Consider the following 21,599-nt stretch of genomic DNA (forward strand, 5'->3'; position numbering starts at 1 on the left):
ATTGTGTTTTGTGGATATGTTGCATGCAATTATGTTATGACAGCATTCAACCAAACCAGGCAGCTCTGAGAAAGCTGTGCTAGGTATCCAAAAAAAAAATAATACCTAGCCCCAGTGCTAACAATAACCTTGGATAGTACAGTATAAGTAATAAAACATAAGAAAATACATATAACAAAAATACCATGTGCAAAATGTACATAAATACAATTTATTTAATATCTACAATAAATATACATTAATTACACAAATGGTAGTGTACAATACAAAACAGTGCTGGAATATTCAACAACATTGTCATTTCATGTTTACATTGATGAAATTGATAAGGGAAATAGAGTTGTAAAATAACAGTGTTCTTCTGAGAAACCAGAGCTCACATCACAAATTAAAATCCTGGCTCTGCACATAGGTCAGCTACAACCCTAGAGTGCACAGTGACAGTATCAAAGAGCTTTTTCCTTCTGGCTAAGTGTATTCTTTAGTTTTTCAGAAATTGGCTGCTCCTGCACAGCATCTTTTTTATGCTGTTAACACCACTCAGCCACACAGGTAATGTTTAGCAATAGTTGTACTTGTCACTGGCAGCCACATTCATCCACAATCATGTCTTCGTGATGTCGAAGGAGCATTTCTCCGTTCTCGTAGTACAGCATGCTTAATGGGCTCATTTTGGTTGGGGCACAGCAGGGCGATGCCACTCTGTCAGGGTGGTAATGTTTCAGTAAACTCTGGAAAAGGAAGAAACAAAACAGGGGACTGAGATAGATAATTACAGTCTCAAAATATTCAATTTCTGTAAATAAAGACACCAAGACAGACAAATACTTTTAAATATTCAGTTCAATTATTCAGGTTTATGCCAGTGAGGGTTTTGTGAGAGCACCTATTATCATTTGAATCTATTTTATAGGACTGTAAGCCATGATTATTCCCATTGTTGATTAGTACTGCTGATTATTTTCTCAATTAATTGGTTTGTTAAATAAATGTATAATTATCCACAGCCCAAGGTGATGCATTCAAATTAGTTGTTTTATTTAATTTACAGTCAAAACCAAAGATATTCAGTTTACTGTCAGATATGACAAGGGAAAAAAATCCTCACATATGAGAAGTTGCAACCAGCGAATGTTGGAATGTTTGCTTGAAAATTCAAAATGATTAATTAATTATCAAAATAGTCACAGGTTAATTGTCAAATCGGTAAAATGACAAATCATTGCAGCTTAAACTCTTTCAATATTGTTGGTTTTGCAGTTGCATATCTTTTTTTTCTAGTCGTGTTTCCTCCTGTAGTCTCGAGCATTATGCTGCATTCATGGTTCGTCAGATTTACTGTAAATTACCTTCCAAACAGCGAAACCAATTCAGTGATAATTCCAAATACTGTACGTCATTTAGGGATAATTTTTGGGTGCTCCAGTATCTCCAATTCCGTGTCCCAAATGTTGGAAAAAGTATCAACACAAGCAGCACACACTGATGTCTAAGATATTGAATCTGTTGTCATATTCACCACTTTGTAACTTGGTTTTGAAAAGTTCTATACAAATAAAGTTATTATTATATTCACAATAACACCGTCATAGATAATCTGCACCACTCACCTGCATGTAAGCATGATTGGTTGGATTGAGTTCTTCTCCCAGGGGACCAGGGCAGGGACCCTCACAGCGGTAGGCGTTATATCTTTTAGGAAAGATGATCCAGGACCCCCAGCCAATTTGATTAAAGTCTACATGCAGGTCGACTCTGCGACAGAGAGATATTTCACTCCCTCTTTTGGACGCCTCCAGGCTTCTCACAGTTTGGTCCGCCTGGCCCCGTTTGCTCCTGCGCCTCTTTGGCCAGCGGGCCCTTTTGATTTCAGCAGGGGACAAGAACTTGGATTGTTCAGCTGTGTGGAGTAAGCTCGCTTTGACCTTTGAGTTTTCATCAGAGCCAGTTTGTGAGAAGATGACCAACAAGGCCCGGTCACTCACGTCCTGCTCTCTTCTTGGACTCGCCACAAAGACCGGCTGATCAGGAAGTGACAGGCCTCTCTTTGTCTTTACCACTCTCCTTCTTCTCGACACTCTTTTGTGGGGAATTCTCTCTGCCGCTGATTCTCGACTGAGCCAGCCCAAGAGAGGTTTTGTCATGTTGAACACTTTCCAGCTCTGTGATGAAGTGACCAGTGATGATTCAGTGAGCAGCCCCACCAGCTGCCGTTCCTGGCAGCTCTTGTGCGTTTGGCACGCCTCGCCATGCTGGTGATAGACCTCCAAAGTGATGTTGGAAGCACTCGGTGTCCGAGGAGGCCTGATTCGTAGCTCTGCCGCCTGGATCTGTTTGTCAGCCAGCAGGGCATGGAGGTCAAAGGTCGCAATCCAGCGCCTCTCTCTGTACGTCAAACCTAATGTAGTGAAAAGAGAAAAATTAGCATAATTGTATCAGACAGCTTATCATTAGTGGATATGCTAGAACACACTGATATGACAATACACAAATGAATGTGCCAGAGAAGCAAAATCCACCCGTTGTAGAAATAAAATAAAATAAAATTGAGGTAATTATCTCCTTCACTGATTTAAGACTTGCTCTTGGAAACAGTATTTAGTAATAAATCAGGACATAGACAACAGATGTATCTTTTTAAATGTATCTATGCATTAAACTTGCAGCATAAATTGTTAAACAATAAACAGATTAAATATTATACTACAGTATTTTGTATCTTAATGTCCCTGGTTATATTATGTCATTGTAGGCAGGACTGCTTTAATGGCAATTTTGATTTAAAGGAATTGTTGCATTAATGTGATGAACCTTGCTTTTTCACGTTATTTAATTCATTGCAAATGGCATTAATTTTCTCAATTGCATTAAAGATTAACTATATCACAATGTATATCAATATTGTGATATGAAATTTTACCGTCTATAGGCTACTGTGATAGGATTTCTTTTAAATCTATATAGCCCAGTACCTACATTCTGGTAAAAAAGCGAAATAATTGTAGGCCTATGTTTGTATTGTAAATACTAAAATGGATGCATACATTTCAATCAACAAATACAAAAATGATCAATTATAGTGCAACCCAGAAACAATTTGATTTATTCTCATATAAAACCTCCATTACCAACGAAAATAATTTACCATTATGTCTATATTAACTGCAATTTGGGGGGTTAATTACGGTTAGGACTTGTGTTTGTAGGTCCAACCACCTTTTTTCTTTAGCAAAGTGAGTTGTAGGGAGAACAGTAAATGCATAGTATAATTCCCTTTGATAACTTTCTACCATGACCTCATGATTAATGAGTCTGTATTGATTAAGATTTCAGCAAATCAAAGCTGCTTCTCAAAAATAATCCAGTCATTGTTCCGGTGTAGGACAACATCTGTAATGGGGGCTCATTGTGATTCAATGAACAGGTGTGGTTCAAATTAATCTCAAGGATTAAAGCATTTTAAACATCTAACTTGTGTATTGTCCAGTGCATTGGCCTATTTAACTAGACGGTTGATCAAAAGTGCAAACCATCCTCGCTATTCATCCACTCAAACCAAACACGGAGCCGAAACCAATCATTTAGCACATCTACCTCTCCTGGCTTCTGCATATCCTCAGTCAAACAAATAGGTAATAACTCTAACACCTAGCAGCGATGTGAAGTTAGATTCAGCAGCAGGGAGGGCTGTCCTCTATTGGCTCCCTGTGCCATTAAATCCCGAGCTCTAATCTAATCAAGCCAAGTGTGAAAAAAGAACTAAGGGAAGTTGTTGATTTGACTTAGCAAGAGATTTGTATAGGGGGATGTCTGGCGACATATCTAATCAACATCACCTATTTAAGAAAAAAGAGGTTTGCTTTGAGAATTAGACAGAAAACTGGCCTTTTCACACGCTGATCCCTGCATGGTTATTCACCCCCCTGAGCAGGATGTGGATTGAAACCCTCTAAAGGTCGTCTGGCTCGCAGCTTTGACAGGACAACACTTGAGCCACACACACACACAAAAACCTAACATTTCAGAGGGCTTTTAAGTGGTAGAGGAGTGATCTGACTTTGACACAGCTGAAAAAACGAATAAAGACGTGTATACATTCCCCATCATCTTGTTGTCCCTGCTCATTCGTGGTCTATAGCCTACACAGCCTAGCATTTCCATATAGGCTAGTCACAGAAATCTTACTTTTAGCCATCACACTCTTCACGGTGTCTGCTTGCTTTGCGGCATCTTGCTCCATAGTATCCAAAGGCCTGGAAAAGTTGGATTTGAAATTCCTGTAGAGATGCATCATGTAGGTTGGCAAGTGGTACCCGGTTGATCGGTCCACCACGGGAAAACGCTGCAACGGCCTCTTATAAACTCCATCACTGGTCATTTGAATCCCCCGAGCCAGCAGCACCAGCAGAGATGCGTGCAGCGCAACAGTCAGAGCTCCCAATGAACGCATGTTTTGGGCCGGTTAATGACAAATTCCTCTACTCGGAGATTAGGGGTGTCTTATATACCCTCACCCACCCCCTTTCATGTTTAACAAGTAGCTGAGAACATTAAAGGAAATTGACATGCGTCCTCAAGACTTGTTACCTGACAGCTCATCATCCATTCTGTTGGTAATGAGGCGCCTGGGTACGTGTTTACAAGGATCTCAGCTCTTTGTTTGCGCGGCTTCTGCAGCCTGATTCCCCATCCTTGGATTAATTGTTTCAGCTATTTGGTTTACACTAATTGTTAGGCTTTCCAAAAGTGTAATGTAGGCCTAGTCTACTGAATACCGTCTGAAATGGACTATGTGGAGAACGATTGGGCTGATGTGAAATACAGTATAAGATAGGGCCTACTAATGAAACATTACAAACATTAACATAACCCATCACTCAATATTCAGTATAGGCTTTTATCAGGATTATAAATAACATGTAGCCCATGGCACAGTATGATATTGTGTGCAATGTAGGCTATCTTCTATTATAAATTATAGGGGGGAAGCAGTGTTCAGTTTTTATGCACCACATATCTGGAACAAACTCCCAGAAAACTGCAGGTCCGCTGCAACTCTCGGTTCTTTTAAATCAAGACTGAAGACCTTTCTTTTTGATGTTGCCTTTCTTGAAATAATTGTTAATTTCTTTTACTGCACTGTAACTTTTATTCCGTATTTGATCTGTTTTTTTATTTTTAATTGTTTTTAACTGCTCTTTAATGTTTTATGTAAAGCACTTTGAATTACCCTGTTGCTGAAATGTTATACAAATAAAGCTGCCTTGCCTATAAACATCTGTAGCCTACTGTATATGAGCCTATATGAAAAAAGCTTAAGGTCAGTTAATCAGAATCAGCTCCATTGGCTAAATATATAACATGCAAGGAGTTTAAGTTGCTCTACTTACACACAGCTCCAAGAACAATTTACAGGAACATAGCTACATACAAGTAGGTGAACTAATTAGTGTGTGTGTGTGTGTGTGTGTGTGTGTGTGTGTATATATATATATATATATATATATATGTATGTATGTGTATATATATATGTGTGTGTATATATATGTGTATGTATGTATGTATGTGTATATGTATGTATAGTATAAAAGGTAACAATGAACAACAACATACATCACCTTATCTCTTTTTATCCTATTTTAACTGTCAGAGCTTCACTTATAATACTAATTCACTGTTAGGGCTTTAAAGTATGGTCAATATTTCATTTTTAGTGACCATATCATGCTTTTTATGGGGTTTTAAATGTGATAGTATTATTCCTTTAATGCTAATATTTCTGTAATAGGCTATAGTTTTATGTGGGGACCATTAATACTTTCACAAATAACATGAAATATATTAGATTTCTGTATTTTTCAAACTGGCTTCTCAAGATATAGAACCGAATCAAACACAATGTCACAAAGCTCAGTAATTCATATTTTAGTGATGTTGGGATGTGAATAATTATGGTTGGTATGGGTGAGACTAGAAGAGAACATCTGAGGATGACCGCAGACTGCGCATGCGCGGTCCGTCTTTTATTCACATAGCGAAATCCTTTTCCTCGTAAATTTCCCGAGAAAGGACCCCAAAAAAATCAATGGATGTTGTTTTCTTCCAGTAGCATAAACGGTGCACTGTAGCTACATCCTCCACACCGGACAAACCGACTACTGAAAACCTGTTTTCTTAAAGGCCAGACGCTTTTTGTCTACCACCGTGTGTTGAAATGGTGAGTAGCTTTAAAAGTTTACGGCTCTTGTTGCACGAGCCACCGCAGCCGAGAAGTTAACATTCATGCCGTTTTGGATGCTAAGACTCTCACAGTTTATGAACACCTTTATCAAGTATGCATTGCACGAATTTGCAGCTGTGCACTTTGAAAGAGTGAAGAGTAGGCTATGTTCATAATGCGAAGTGTTTGTGTGGTTGATGGGGCATACATGTGCTTGGCACCCCCCACTCTCCATGCCTGCTGTATTGTGCACTGCATCTAGCCAATGATTTGGCAGTGACGAATGATACAAAGTTGGGTATGCTATGACCTCCAGTTGGTAGCTCATTATCATCAGGCAAACACATAAAGACAAGCACATTTTCAGATAAATGTCAATTTATGCTTTTATTTTCCTTGAAAACACACATTTTCTCAATGACTTATATTTGTAAAACGTTTGTGTTATACACTACAGACCTACTACTTTGGCTCTATTATAACATTTGCACCTATTTCTGCAAGTATCACTCATAATTAGAGGATATTTTGGTAGCTTTTCACAAAACAGGAAACACTGCCCAAAACAACAACAACTTCCACACATGGATAACATTAATAGCAAATACAGAACTTTAGTGGCCATATAAAGCATATAAAGCCATATTGAACGTGAAATCATCTAAGCTCAATTATCCATTCATTAGCTTCTTCACTTCAGAAGACACGGTTGAAAGCTATGAAAAGCTAGTAAGTTGACCTTTTCGTTTATTTTGTTACACATGTTGTTCCCAAAGGTCAAACATGAACTTACATGCTCAAATATACTATATTATAGCCAAGATATGATATGTTGTTATCAGCTCAGGCAGAAAAAAACACTTTTAGTCTGGAATAATTAGTGAATGCCAGCACATTATATTATATACATAATATATCACTGAATATATTTCTTCAGTGCAAAATAATTCCCATAGACATGTTTAATGTTCCTGAAATGTACCAAGATGTGTTCATTCTTCACATTAGGTGTGATGTAAAGGGAAAAAAAGTCCAAAGCGCAGTAAGTCAAAACACAGTATGCCCTTTGATGTATTGTAGTCCCGGCCGTTATTTGATTAAGCCCGTGCAGCTGGGATCGTTCTCTTCTGTTCATATCACTTTACCTTACGTCCTGGGGGAAGACAGAAACTGGCTTTTGACAACCGAGAGAGCAGATCAAACCGTGAACATCACAATTAATCAAGAGTGAGAGCATGAAACTCCTCGATGAATGGACCCCTGGATCAGAAATGATTGAGCTATTTATTCTTGGATTATCTTGATAAGAGGAATAGTAAATACAATTTACTCCTCTCAGGCTTAACTTGACAAGTTGCTGATTTTCTGGTGTGAAATGTTGCTTTATTATGAACTATTTAAGTAGGGCTATTGGTCGGGAACTGATAAACTCAAAACGGGGGTCCAGTAAGGTTTTCGGTTTGTTCAGGCAGGTAACCCCCTAAACACAAGGGTTGCTTCAGCAAATATGAGATATTTCTCTTTTATTTTGAGTCCCATAACATATTTTAGAGTCTGATTGTTTTGATCCAAATTCACAGCCTTTAAAGTATCTGTTAAGTTACTGTATAAACACCTGTTTGGAGTTGAAATAGTTGTCATAAGATAATGAACGTCTGTGTCGCAGTGACTGGAGAAATGTTGTTTACATGGCTGAGTGCAGTGGGTAATTTTTACCGCAAGGTGTTATATTTGATCACTGGACTCAAGTGGATATTTAATATGCTCCAGAGTTTGTCTCTTTGGGTGTCATTTTCTCTTCCCAAAAGCATTAATGTTGGTGATTTATTTAAAACTTGACTGTATTCTTTTTTCTTTTTTTTTTATAAAGGAAAAGTAATGTCCCTAAACTGCAAGAAAATATAAAGAACCGTTAGAAAGTTAATATTGCATCAAACTAATAGTCATTTAACTATCATGCTCTCCAAGCAGCTGAACTTTGGCTGAGGTGAAATATTCTGCTTTACCATCTTCTCCCTTCCTGTTGCTGTTACAAGGCTTTTAGCAAATAGTTTTTTTGGGGGTTAAGACAGACACCAGACCCAATAAAGGATTTGGACAAGACAGGTGATATTAGCTGTATGCTCTTACTTCCACTGGGGACTTTTAGCAGAGAGGAAGTGTCACAGTACATCCTTTTACTTCATATACTCTGCTGTATCGCCATCTAATGAACAAATCGGAAGGAAATGAAGCGTGTGAAACTGTCATTTGGTACCTTTTTTTTTTTTTGTCGCTTTATTTAATTTAAATTCAGTATCTTTAGTAACATCTACTACTAGACAGCTTCTTGTTTTTTGATATTTGGTTTGGATGTCACAACCCCCCCCCCCCAGAAAAGTGAATCATGTTTATGATTGCTCATTCATTGATTCATTCATGTTTTTGACGTTTGCGGGCTATAGGAGGGTTTTGTTTCACATTCATCCTGTTGCCAGAACATCAGAGTCTTCGTGCTGCAGGAAGGAACAGGTGTGGCAGCAGTAGATTTTACGTCCATATCTTGAAAACAACTCGCCACGTTTTGTAAATGCGCTTAATTTTGACATTATCGTGTGACAGACTGTTGATTACACATACTTTTGTCAGAAAATATTCTCCCAGCCAGTCAGAGAATATACTTGATGTTGTCGTTTTGTTTACTTATTTAGAGTAGTAGTTGTACTGTATGCGTAGAAGAATTATTTTTTTTTTTTTGTGGAGGTGTAATATCACTGGATACTGCTTGTTTTGTTCTTGCTTTATACAGCCCACAGGATGAAATAGGAACATTAGTGCATGATGTGATGGTCTGACCTCAGGGTAACGACTACAAGAGGTAGAGCACACAGCCCTTTGCAGCTGAACCTCAAGCTTAAATCTAAGTGTTTGCCCAGCTGTAAGCCTGTTTGCCTTCAACATGGCATGTGTTAACCACTAATGAATCGAGTAATTAGAGCATCATAGTGAATTAGGCTTACGTGATGTCATCTGTGTGCAGTTGTTACTGATTGTCAACCTCCTGGCAGGTCTACATGACATCACGTCAGTGAGGATTAACTGCTGCAGCTGATTATAAGAAGTTTTATAAGTGAAGGTTTAATTTATGGGTTTGAGATAGTTGTTAAAAGGTCTGCCATGTGTGGGAGGCATTGTGCTGCCAGGACGCTCCGGTAGTGATTGGATAGCGGACTTGATGATGAGTAAGCCGCTCTGGTTCCGCCTCCACATCCTTTTTACATCCCCCCACCCCCCCACACACACACACACACACACATACACACAAATCCCAGCATGCATGAGCAGCCTTGCACCTCATGCGGGTTGCATACCAAAAAAGTCACAATAAAAACAAGGGAGCATGCCGTCACCCATCTAAACCTCCTCAGACGGAGAGCTGTGCCCCCCACCCCTCTGCCTTCTATTGCAGATTGCTTGTCTGGGATCTGTTCTCACTGAAGGACCCGTTCACTGACTTGCTTTATAAGGACGTTTTAATGATGCGAGACTGCCGCCTGCCATAGTGTGATCAGCTTCACAGATCAGAGCGAGAGAGAGAGATGCCAGCGAGGATGTCTGATTGAGAATGGTGTGCCGCCTGCCGGAGAAAAGTCATTTTGGTTATTTTTAACCCACTATTTTCTGTTTTTTTTTCACTGTGTTCCTCAGAGATTCGAGCCTCTCTTGGATGATGGACTGATCAGCTGAATGTCAGGTATAGTTGTGATACTTCTGTTATAATACTTGAGTCCTGCTGCAGCCTTGTGGTCACTATCATTAATATGTTTCTGATGAATATAAAAGGAAACCTACATTGTCTAAATATCGATTCAGATGCCCTGTGTGATTAGTATTGCATAATTGGGACTGAAATTTAAACGATGCAACAAACTAAAAGTTATCTTTATCTATCATAGAATATAAAAGCTACTTTCCCTTTTTACAGAGAGGTATCCTTTGGTTTAACTCGTTCATGTTTGATGTTCACATAGCTACATGGATTACATTCTTCATGGCTTCATGCCTAGTCTCTCCTCTCAAGTGTTAGCTCTCATTCCTTTAGAAGAGGACCCGCGCATGTTTGATAGGTTTCTGGCTTCCTATGTCGACTTAAAATGCAGCAGCTTAGTCAGGATGTGTTTGCGCATACACAAGTTTACCACTTCAGTCTGAGCGCCGACATATAAAAACATATAAACAAATTTGTGTAAAATCTATCCAGAGAGAGGTTCTCTAAGGCAGCAGTGACTAATAGAAATGCTGTCAGTTGGCCTGGTGGGGCTGACTGACATGGATATTGCGGTCAGACGCTGGGGTTACAAAAAAATGAAAGCCACGTTACGGCAGGCTTGAAATCATAGGGGAATAAAATTGCCATCTTGAAATGAAATAAATTACAGGCAGGGTTTTAAAAATAGATTTGCAAACCCCTTTTTAGCAGCGCAGTGTTGAGCTGTGAAAGCAAGAATGTAGAAGGCTAAAGGTTATTTGTGTGATTTATGTCCTATTCACTGCAGTAGCATAGTTTGTTTTTGTGTCCCAGTAGATTTGCTGCTTTAACTGAAAAAAAAGTGCCTTTCAGTCAGTTGTTTTCCAGTCAGTTTGGGCGCTCAGTCTGTTAATCTGTCTTGCAGTGCGAAAGCTAATTTGGGGGTGTAGTTTTATCTGATTTGGAAAATGCATCTTTAAACAATGCATCACATGGCTTCCTTTTCACCTCAGTCTCCTTTTGGACAGGCTGTTAGGTGATTTATTTTGAACAAAAACAAACATCAGAGCTTTGGGTTGACACAAATTCACAATGAGGTCTTTGGAACAGTCGAAGGAGAACAAAAAGGATTTTCTGCAGAGGAAGCATTGAGCTCATTTCCGCGCAGCACTGATATTTAGCTTAAGAACTAGCAATGTCCTGTGGAATCACGCCTGTTTGTAACCCTTAACCTCATTGGTGAAATATGCGTACAGCTGCGGGGAGGTAGTTTCAGAGAGTACAACTAAGCATTTCCTGTCAAGGTGTGCTTGCACTTCCTCGGCCGGGGCATGTGTGACTGGGTTATATTGAATGGTTTGGTGGTCTAGTATCCTGTGATGAGTGAGAGACTGTGGGGAATTGTGTCATTGTTATAAATAAGATGAGGATTGCATTACACCAAACCTTTAAATTGATAGATTAGGTTCTTGAGCAATGATTAAAAGTCTTTTTGCACATTCCTGCAAATGTTTTAGGCAGATTTCCGAAGCAACATTATGCAACATCAGCATCACAGCATTACTATGATTCTATCGTCTTCATGTGGTTTTGTGCAGCCAGCAGGCTTTCAGACTTAAACATTGGCAGACTGAACGAGTGGCCTCCAAGGAGACCAGAAATGCCCAGGATCCTTGAATAAGATGAGCAATGTTGCATTGAAAAGTGGTTCTTGCTGCCACGCTTGCAGCTCTCTTCTTCATCTTGATATGGGAAGTTGTGTTGAAAGATCTCCTAAGCGTTACAAAGTGATACCCATCTCCCTTGAACCCCTGCATCTCTTGTGAATGAAGAGTGCTCTGCATCCTTCCTCGGGGCCACCAACAGATGCATCCTGCAGCTGCACGCTCTTTCCTGTCTGCACTCAGGCCCTTTTGTCTGAAGACGTTGCTACAGCAAAGTTAGGACACGGGCTGAATTTAAATGGGGCAGCCCTGAATGGAGCAATGCTGGTAGGCTGGCAGGAGGTTCCAGTTTCCATGGTCCTTATTCTTACTGTGCAACCAGTTCATTTAAATATTAGTTCCTTTTACTAACTTTGACCAGCTGTTAACGGCCTGGCTGGCTGAAACGCACAAAGGTGAACTCAACATCCTCTTGTTGTTGTTTGGCCATTTACTTTTTTGCGCCGTGAAATCCAAGTTTGTCTCGTCTTATTGGCCTCACAAGCAGTGCGACACTACTCTGGTTGACATGTGGGATAAACAGCCTTTCTGATGAGTTGCCTTGATTGGATCTCCAGGAGGATGTTTATGACTGAGGGCTATTTCTACTCAGGCCTCCGCCCCGGCTGCCCGCCTGCCTGCTAGACCAAGCCTGCCCATGCTGAAATCAGTGTGGCTGACAAGCTGAGCTTGTGTGAAGCAGGAACTTCCGTACCAAAGTGTGTGTGCACCATGATCTCGCGACAGAGGTGACAGGCTGTTAAGGTAAGACAGAGGAGGGTTTTCAACGTACCAGTTTCAGTGAGCGTGCTGTGTTTGCTGCAGCATTAAAAATGTCACATTTCCTTTGGAGGCCTGTTAAACCGAAGCTTCTGTCAGGAAGTGCCTCATTTAACATTCAGACATTTTACAAAGAAACCACCACATGGGATATGATATAGGAAGTTCTAGTACGGATGAGGAAAAGGGGAGAATCTGTTGTCGGGAGTGTTTTATAGCCTTTGACCAAGCCACATTAGAACATGCATATTATCGTGCATGACTGTGGTGGTGGGTAAAGAAACCTACTGATTAAATGTCCTTAAAGTGACAGAGATTGAAAAGGGTTTGCTATGTAAATGCCCTTTACTGTGAGGAATGCACAGACTGTAAGCTCTGTTTTCAATCCATATAGGAAGTCAAGGAGACACAGAAGGCATCTTATATCTATTATGTTTAATATTATACCTAAACATGACACCAGGGCTGCAACTGTTTATTTTTGTTACTATTAATTCAAGTCAGTTTTCGCTCAAAATCACACATCACAAATATTCCTTAAACGGCTTTACAGCATGCAACACCCTCTATCGTTAGACTCTGGGATGGATCTTGAAAATTGACTTGTAATAATAATTTATTACAAAATGTGAAAAAGACAGAATAACTATAATCTTTTATTTAATCTATTAAGTGTCAAAAATAGTGAAAAATGACCATCACAAGCTCCAAGAACTCAAAATAACGTCTTCGAAACTTACAGTTTTGTAAAACACAGAAAAGCAGTAGACTACATCCTCTCATTTTAGAAGCTGTAACCAGTGAATGTAGATAAATAATACATTTTCTATCGAATGATTAATTGAGTTATGATTCCGGCGTGTTCCTTTTGTACTGCTTGCAGTACATCACAAGAGTCAACTGTGTCGTCTTTGTGCACAACGTCCCTGTGAAAGGGAGCTGAACTTCAGCCATCTGGCTGCCAGATGTGCCTCTACTTCCTTTGGTCCCCTCCGTAGAGATTTGAGTCTCTTGCATGAAACTACTCTCCAGCATCATATTGGAGGGAGGACGAGCATGAGTAGGACGCTGTCTGAAAGCTGGAACTCCTAAAGTTTTTTGCCCAATACCAAGCGACCGGGCACTTTGAGCTCCTCACAAGGGTTTTTCCCACCGACGGGCTGGCCGAAGGGCTTTCAAAAGAGAAAGATTTCTTTTTGAATGTGATGCCAAGTTCTCACACTCCTTTTTTCACCCACCATGGCGGAAAACAAGCAGCAAAGAAAAGGATCTGGAAGTACAAATCGCTCCTCATCTCACACGTAAGATGTCACATTTTAGTGGATTGTTGCAGTGGGGAGAGTTTTTTTGTTGTTTTTCTTGTGGTAGTCGCAAAATTATGGCATCTGGGATGCTTTCGGTATGTGGTGAGGTCTCAAATAGATTTGGGCAGCTGGAGCACAGTAGTTTTGAAAAGGTTGCTTCCTTTTATGGAACTTGGGTAGAGATTCAGCCTACTTTTACTCTTCAGACTTTTTACTCTAAACTTATTGAGGTCAAGCTGTAAAACACATTTTAGTTTTTGTTTCTGTATTTTCTTTAACCATGGCAGACAAAGTAACAAGCAAATCAATATGTTTGTTGTCTTCCCCCGTTGTGCTTGAGAGAGAGAATCTTCTTACCAAATCAAAAGGTCTGTGAGTACAAGGTTGACCTGCCCATTCAGCCCAAGAGAGTAGCGATGACTCACCTGGCACTTCTCTCTCCACAATGAGAGTCCACTCTATAAAAAGCTGATGATCACACAGAGGTGCTTTGAACCTGTCCCATCAAGCGGATTTTGTTGTTGGATTGATTCTGTGCTTTTGGTCTACACTTTGCAGCGCCGGTGTTACACTATGTGTATCTGTGAGTGGGTGTTGGGTGACATACTGTGTTTTTCTGTGTCTTCCTTAAGGGTTTATGTGTATTTGTGTGTGTCTCCCTCGGTTTGTGTGCTCTGGTGACCTGCTAGGTTCCTGACCAGCTACATGTTATAAGTGATGTTGAGGAGCAGTGTTACTCCTGACTGCTAACTTGTCGGAAGGCTCGTTTGTTTATCAGCAGAGCTCCCTGCAAAGCTCACTGTTTATTCAGAGGGGAGGAGGTTTTGCTTGAAACCTGTGGCTGGGTTGCGTGGGGGTCTGAGTGCTCTGTATCAAGCTGTATGATTAAAATATGAATATTGTCAGACTTGACTCCAATCCCATGCCAGCATGATTGAGTCATAGAGAAATGAAATGAATGGATTGTAATTTGAGTGCTGACTAAACCTAAAAAGAGGATTTCATGAGTCATTGGCTAAACCTCTGCATGTTCTATCTCTCTCAAAAGACTCCCATAACTGCTTCTGTTAATTTGTCTTTTTTTAAATTTTTTTTTTTATATCGCATGATTAACATTTATGACGTAATTTATCATATACTGTAGCCTAAACTGGCTCTTTGTCAGATACAAAGGCATCGGACAGGTTCAATCTGTTCCATGTTCTTTTCATGTAATAAATCAGAAATAATAGCAGAAGCAGTTTCACAGTATCTGTAGAGAATAACTTCTATTTAACAGTTCTTCGATTCAGCTGCTTGATGAAATGTATGTGTGCTTAAACATTTTTTAAACCTCTGCATGAATGTGCATCATGAATGCTAAATTTAAAAACAAAACAAAAGCCCAGTTTAAATAATAGTTTGATGTTTGGGGAAGGCTCATTTACTTTCTTGCCGAGACTTAGATGAGAAGATTGATAGCACTCATCACGCATGTACGCGTATGTCTGCAGTTTGCTTAACTTAGCACAGAGGCTGCAAACAGGCGGAAAGAGCTAGCCTGGCTCTGTCTAAAAGTAACACAAAAACTGCCTACCAGCACCTCAAAAGCTCACAAATTAATACTTTTCATCTTGTTTCTTTGATTGGTACAAAAAATGTAAGTCTTAAAACAGCATTTCTTAAAACAACACGCTAAGCTAAGCTAACTGGCTGCTGGCTGTAGCTTCATATTTACCGTACAGATGTGAGTGGGGGTGTCGATCGCTGTAGTAAGAGTCTACAGCCATGCTAGCTGCTCGATGTAGCTGTACTTCTCCAAATATACTGTATGTGTTGCCACTGTATAGGCGGTTTTATGTATGTGTGCGAGTGTGTTTGCTTCCTGTTTCTGAGTCTGCTGCGATGTCATCCACAGCTGCTTGTGGAGCATGGGTACAACTGCCAGTGCTGCGCCACAGCCTGTTTCTGTAGCGCCGCCACTTGAGAGTGTCCTTGCCAACGGGATGGCCGACAGCAGGCAGTCTCTCAGTATGAGCCCCTTTCAGACAGTCAACATCCACAACAACAAGGCCAAGTCCATTATCACCAACAAAGTCGCACCTGTCGTCATCACGTAAGTCCCTCCTCGAATCTGCGTTCTCACAATTGGGTGTAAATCCTCTTTGATCACTGTGGTGACATCCCCCCACCCCCAGCCGAAGTGTTTGCCCCCATTATCTTAACATTTGTCAAACCAAGCCTGGCAAATAGTAGCTGATAATTGAATTGACCTCTCCTTACCTTCCAGACCTGCTATTCTGTGTTCTTTTTTATAGGTATAATTGCAGACAGGAATTTCAGATTCACGATGAAATCCTCAAGACCAACTACAAAGTGGGCCGGATATCAGACACTATGCCCGAGCACTACTTGGTGCAGGTAATGACAAACTTCACAGCGCTGTCTTGGAAAGACGTGGGCTCATCTCACCTGTCTTTATGTCTGCTCTTTTCACATTCACATGTCCAAATTGCAGAGTGGCATAGGAACATTGTCATGCGCTGTTTTATGATCTGGGGCAGCCATTGAAACAGGAATGTTGTCACCCTGCTATCAGGGCTTTGATCTGTTCTGTCACCTCTGCTGTGTCTGTTCAGACATGCAGTGTTTTGTCACACACAGCATCTGTTTACATGTGTATACATAGGCCAGTGGGTTCACCTACAGTAAGATCATGTCCACATGAATTTGAAAACACGTATTTTACTCTCTGTTTTGGCCACACTAAGCAAATAATTTTTTTCACAACCAAAAAACAGGGGTTTTCAAAAACACTCTCCAGAGTGGAAACATATCTGAAAACGCCAACCTCGAGACGTTTTCCAGAAGATATAAATATGTCTGCTCACACTCTTGTTGTGTATGAGAAATGTTAAGATCACAGTACGGATGTTCTGAGTAGAGATGGGGTTTGATAGCATGTTATCAAATCTGGATCCAGAATCTGCTAATCGCAAAATCGCAACTCAAAAAGCTCTAACTTTGAAATGATGGATTGTAGATTTATGTATTTAAGCAAGTGGTTTGTAGTTCCCCCTCCTTTAGTACCCTCCTGCAAATATTGCATTTTGTAGTGTTTTTTTTGGAAAGGGGCAAAAGCGATTGTGAATAAAAGATTCGAAGGGATTTGTTGCCCATGGAGCTTCACAATTCTGGATATTTTATCAACCTGGAACTGGATCCAAAATGGATTTATCAGAACTTATCCCTAGTCAGTGATTTATGTTTATAGACAACTTTGAAGAGAAAAATGGTGATTTGATTGATAGTTAAAGTGCAACAGTATAGGAATTAATGTGAACCACAATCACATCGTTATTTTGTAACTGACCATGGAAACTGTAAAAATGTCAATATTTTGAGAGATTTTGACATACTAATCTTTGAGAGTTGGAGGCGACAGAGCAGAGATTAACCTGTTGAGACAACAGAATAACCAGACTCTGTCAGTTTTGTTATTTGCCAACTGAAAGAGGAGGAAGTAGACTGATTTTCTGATTATGTGTTTCAGTATGGGTGACGAACTAAGGACTTAACTAAAAAGCTTAAAATTCCAGTGAGGATGCAAGCTGTTTCACGCATAAACACCATTTTCAGATTTATCTAACCACTTAAGTGTTGACATATTTGCTCTGCAGAATTTACAAATTCTAATGTGTGCTCGAGTGGAAGCTGAAGATATGTTGTGGTTGAGTAATTCTCTGAGATGTAAATTGCATTGCCTTCCAGGGGGAGTACTTCATGGTCCAGGATGTGTACAGCAAGACAGATGTCCTCAATACCACGGGCAGCTATGGAGCGCCCAACTTCCGCCAAGTCAAGGGATCCTACCCGCTGTATGGGATGGGTCAGCCGAGCCTGAATGGCTTCAGACACGTTCTTCAGAGGCTCCAGGCACAAGGACACGAGGTCACTGTTATTTTCTCTTATATGTACATTTATACAAGCAGAGCACACACAAGCTCATATAAACTGTTGACTAGTAGATTTTATGCCCTTAATTGTCCTGTGTTGGTGTGTGTGTAGCTCTGCCTCTTTTCTAGCCATGTTGTCAGTAAATATTTGTGGAGTCAAGTGCTCAGTGGAGGCTGTGGCTGAATTGTAGAACTGAGCAAACAGAAAGTTGCGGTCATGTGTACCAGTGGAAAATGAATCTCTCTGCTTACAGCAGCTAGAAAACTGACCGTAATTGAAATGAAATTGACAAAATTATATGTCAGGCTTCTCTAAAGGCCTTACTCATGTGCTGCATGTCATATGACAACAGATTGTTTCCAGTTGCTCTTGGAAGTGGTGTAGTTGGTAGAAGGCAACAGCCACTTACTTTGAAAAGCTATTATTTGATGCCTGTCATGCTGTGCTTTTGCAAGCAGGAGGTTATATTCTTCTGTGTAAGAGAGGAGCCGGTGGTTTTCCTGCACAAGGACGACAACTTTGTGCCGTACACCCCCAGGAGGAAGGAAAACCTCCATGAGAACCTTCATGGCCTGGAAAAGGAGGAGCTGGTGGAGAGCCTGGAGATCACTATTAGGAAGGAGGTGACAAACACACTTACTCAGCATCTACATGAGTTTTTTGGCACAATGTAGTTTAAAGCAGTATTAAAACACCCGCTTCTTTCTACCTCCACAGCTTCACGACTTTGCCAAGCTCAACGAAAACATCTTCTACGTCTACAATGATATCGAGTACTTTAAAGACGAGCCACAGAAGATCTCCATCACGTGTGAGGAGGACATCCATGTGACTGAGGAGGTCTATAAGAGGCCCATGTTCACCATGCCGGCTTACAGGTTGTTTACATTGTTCCTTTATTAGCCCTTAGCTCCTCTGCTCGCATGTGAGTTTAGATAGAGCAACGTGTGGCTGCCTGCCGTAGAATATGCAGGGCAGGTTATAAATAGCGGCACTTGTTTGTGCAAAGGCTGGTTGCTCTGTTTTTTTCAGAAGAAAAGGGTGTGGGGGGGACGCATAAAAAAAACGAACGGATTGCTGCATCCTGTTTGCAATCAGATCAGCAGCATTAGCTTTGAGATGTCATGAGCTGCACACAACATTTCCAGGACAAGAGGATATATTATTCCCTCAGGTCTCCGACTATCTTGATGTTTTGTTGTCCAAGAAAAGCAGCAGGATGTTTTATTATATGAAGTTTAAAATTGCAGGTGGTGTGTTTTTAAGGTAACATAAATGATCCCATGATTTTGATCTCTCCCATCATGCCTCGAGGATTGTCGAAGCAGGCAAAGTTTCTATCCGAGACTCGTGGGATTAGTAAACAACAACATGAGGGAGCTCAGCTGGCGAGTCTTACTTTAGGTCAGATGTGTACAGTATCTGCAGTGTCTTATTATGACTTGTGTAAGTGCAATATTGACACACCACAGGTGCGGGTTCAACTCCAGGTAACAATCTGTTGTATTGCAGGTACTTCAGATTACCACTACCAATGGAGGGAGCACCATTGGAAGAAGACTTTGACGCATTTGTAAACATACTCAGGGTAAGATCTGCAATCATGATACTAGGGGTGTGAATCTTCACTGGTCTCACGATTTGAATCGATTCGATAACACAATCCATCAAGATGCGTCGCCTCCTCATCATTATTTTTTATATATATATAAACACCCCTTTTATTGTATTTGCTCTTAAAATAGACACTTAATGAATGTATCGGAGTCTGAACACAGCAGACGAAAGGCAAAAACTAAAACGGCAGCGACTGGAAAATCAACAAGTAACCTCAGCAGGCTATAATGGATTATAGTCTGTCACTGCATCGATTTAGAATCATCCAGGTCCGCATCACGATGCATCAATGCAATGATTCATTTCATCCCCACTACATGATACACCAATTAAATAGACCTTTTTTGGTTGTGCTTCTCTTGATGCAATCTTGTTTTGATGTGCCATGAAAGTTATTAATGGCTGGAATGGTGGAGAACATCTGGACTTTCTCACTGAGGTAGCGAAAAGGTCACAGCAGCTTTTTTTAAATCCACATATAGCCTTTTGAATCTGTCCTGTCTTTGCTATTATTCACTAATAAGTGTAAAATATGGCAGAAAACCTGCAGCTTGTACTCACTTCATGTCCGCTCTTTGGTCGTCTGCTCTGTCTGGTTTCCGTCCTGCTTCATACAGGATGTTCTTTTTGTCTTGTTTTGCCCTTCTTTGGAATGACTTGCAGCAGCCGGTCCAGTTCCCTGTGGTTGGAAAGTGGCTCTGCTTTTTTAAGTGTTTGGATCAGAGCTTTACAAAGTCCTGTCTTACACTTCCTTTCACTCTTTCTCTTTGTAGTTCTCAATTGTCTCACTTCTAGAGTTTTTTGTTGTTGAAAGATTTCAGGCATGGCAATCCTTCATATTTTCCTGTGCAATTATAACTTCCAGGTTGTTCACTCACTTCCCATTTTGGTGGATTAAACAGGCTATATTATAAATATATATATTCCTCATCTCAACTCAGATATTTCCAAAATGACATTAAGAACCAGCAAGTATTGATTTGGTTATTTGCATGTGACAAGACATTTAGGCCTCAAGAATAAAACTGTGCTGACTTTGGCTGTAGTGCTTGTGTGTGGCAGGTTATATGTAGCCATGTTGTCCTAAAAACTTAAATTTTCCAACCAAATTTAGGCCAGTTTTAACCTCCCTAGCCACCTTTTAATGTTATAACACTGTTCATCTCTTAAGGTGGTTTACAGCCTTCTGTATGTTTTTTCCAGGAGAGGCCCAGCTTGTCTCTGGGCCACGATGCGTCCCGTCCGCTGCCTGCTCTGCTCTTCAGCTGCCAGGTGGGCGTCGGCCGAACCAATCTAGCCATGATCCTGGGCACTCTGGTCATGAATCGTGTGAGGGGTGATTCACAACTACAGTAAGAACTCTGAATCAAATGTATCTGGAGAATGACATGACATAAAACATTATCACACGTCTGATAATACAATGTAATGATGCAGCTTTGAAATTGGTTTCATTGAGCCTTTTTTGATGCCAGATGTAAGATAGGACTTGACCTTGTTTGGCTCGTTTTGCAGAGTTGAGGAAGCTGCGGCTTCAGAGCCCAAACCATTGTTTCAGGTCATCCAGTCTCTGATCAACAAGCTACCTAATGGACAGCAGGTCATGGAAGAGGTAAAGCAGATAATGTACACCATCACGGCATTTGGTTAAAAAATAAAAACGATATATAGAGAGCATCTGTGGGTCCTTTAAGTCCGCCACCACTCACGTCTTGTGTCCAGCAGTTAAGCATTTGAAACAAAGAACATTTTTATATTCATAGATTGAATGTTTTTGAGGACTGAGAAGGAGTTGTAATTGTAAATAGTTTTCATTTTAAGAATTTTCTACTACGGTAATTGAACATTTCAGGAGTGGATGTTTGATTTATGTTGTTTAAATCAAGGATTTAAAAGATAATTATTATTTTTTTTTTCATAAAAATAAAATAAAAAAAGTAACTCAAAAATGTTGATAATGTTTTGTTTTTATCCGACAGGTTGACCAGGCTATCTCCCTGTGTTCAGAAATGCACAACATAAAAGCAGCAATATATGAAAACAAGAGTAAGCTGGAAGGGATCGGAGAAGATTATCAAATTCAGGTTAGTGATGATGCTTATTTCCAAGATGTGATTTAGCAGCGTTGACAGCAATCTGAATTTCTTTTCCAAGGCAGCACGTTGTGCCACATATGATTTCAACACAGCTTCTGCTGTTCAATTTATGTTCTGCTATTTAAACCAAGAGTGAGACAGAAATCAAAGGAAGATGATGCATAAAAAGTCCTTCAATCATGTCCATCAATGTGGGCCCTTAAACTGATGGAGGAC

General features: G+C 40.3%; 2 protein-coding genes across 7 annotated transcripts in view; one reads left to right on the plus strand and one right to left on the minus strand.

Moving 5' to 3' along the window:
* Positions 1-190: 190 nt before the first annotated feature.
* ndr2 (nodal-related 2) lies at positions 191-4,450 on the minus strand. Its single transcript, XM_039787482.1, has 3 exons — positions 4,186-4,450; positions 1,611-2,398; positions 191-731 (listed from the first exon to the last, which is right to left on the minus strand). The coding sequence occupies exons 1-3, from the start codon at positions 4,448-4,450 to the stop codon at positions 579-581; spliced, it is 1,206 nt and encodes a 401-aa protein (XP_039643416.1). The 3' UTR covers positions 191-578.
* Positions 4,451-6,017: 1,567 nt separating this feature from the next.
* pald1a (phosphatase domain containing paladin 1a) overlaps positions 6,018-21,599 on the plus strand; it is a 47,190-nt gene continuing 31,608 nt past the window's right edge. For 2 of the 6 annotated variants that reach the window (XM_039787485.1, XM_039787489.1), the window contains exons 1-10: positions 13,460-13,731; positions 15,632-15,829; positions 16,032-16,134; positions 17,485-17,664; positions 18,129-18,293; positions 18,388-18,548; positions 19,183-19,258; positions 20,491-20,639; positions 20,803-20,899; positions 21,267-21,371. In XM_039787485.1, the coding sequence (XP_039643419.1) occupies positions 13,670-13,731; positions 15,632-15,829; positions 16,032-16,134; positions 17,485-17,664; positions 18,129-18,293; positions 18,388-18,548; positions 19,183-19,258; positions 20,491-20,639; positions 20,803-20,899; positions 21,267-21,371 (1,296 nt within the window). In that variant the 5' untranslated portion in view covers positions 13,460-13,669. Of the gene's footprint in view, positions 6,218-9,653; positions 9,954-12,268; positions 12,416-13,459; positions 13,732-15,631; positions 15,830-16,031; positions 16,135-17,484; positions 17,665-18,128; positions 18,294-18,387; positions 18,549-19,182; positions 19,259-20,490; positions 20,640-20,802; positions 20,900-21,266; positions 21,372-21,599 lie in introns of those variants that run through there. The other 4 variants (XM_039787486.1, XM_039787487.1, XM_039787488.1 and 1 more) reach the window with 4 other exon arrangements.

Source organism: Perca fluviatilis, chromosome 21, assembly GCF_010015445.1.
Source record: "Perca fluviatilis chromosome 21, GENO_Pfluv_1.0, whole genome shotgun sequence".
Taxonomy (NCBI): domain Eukaryota; kingdom Metazoa; phylum Chordata; class Actinopteri; order Perciformes; family Percidae; genus Perca; species Perca fluviatilis.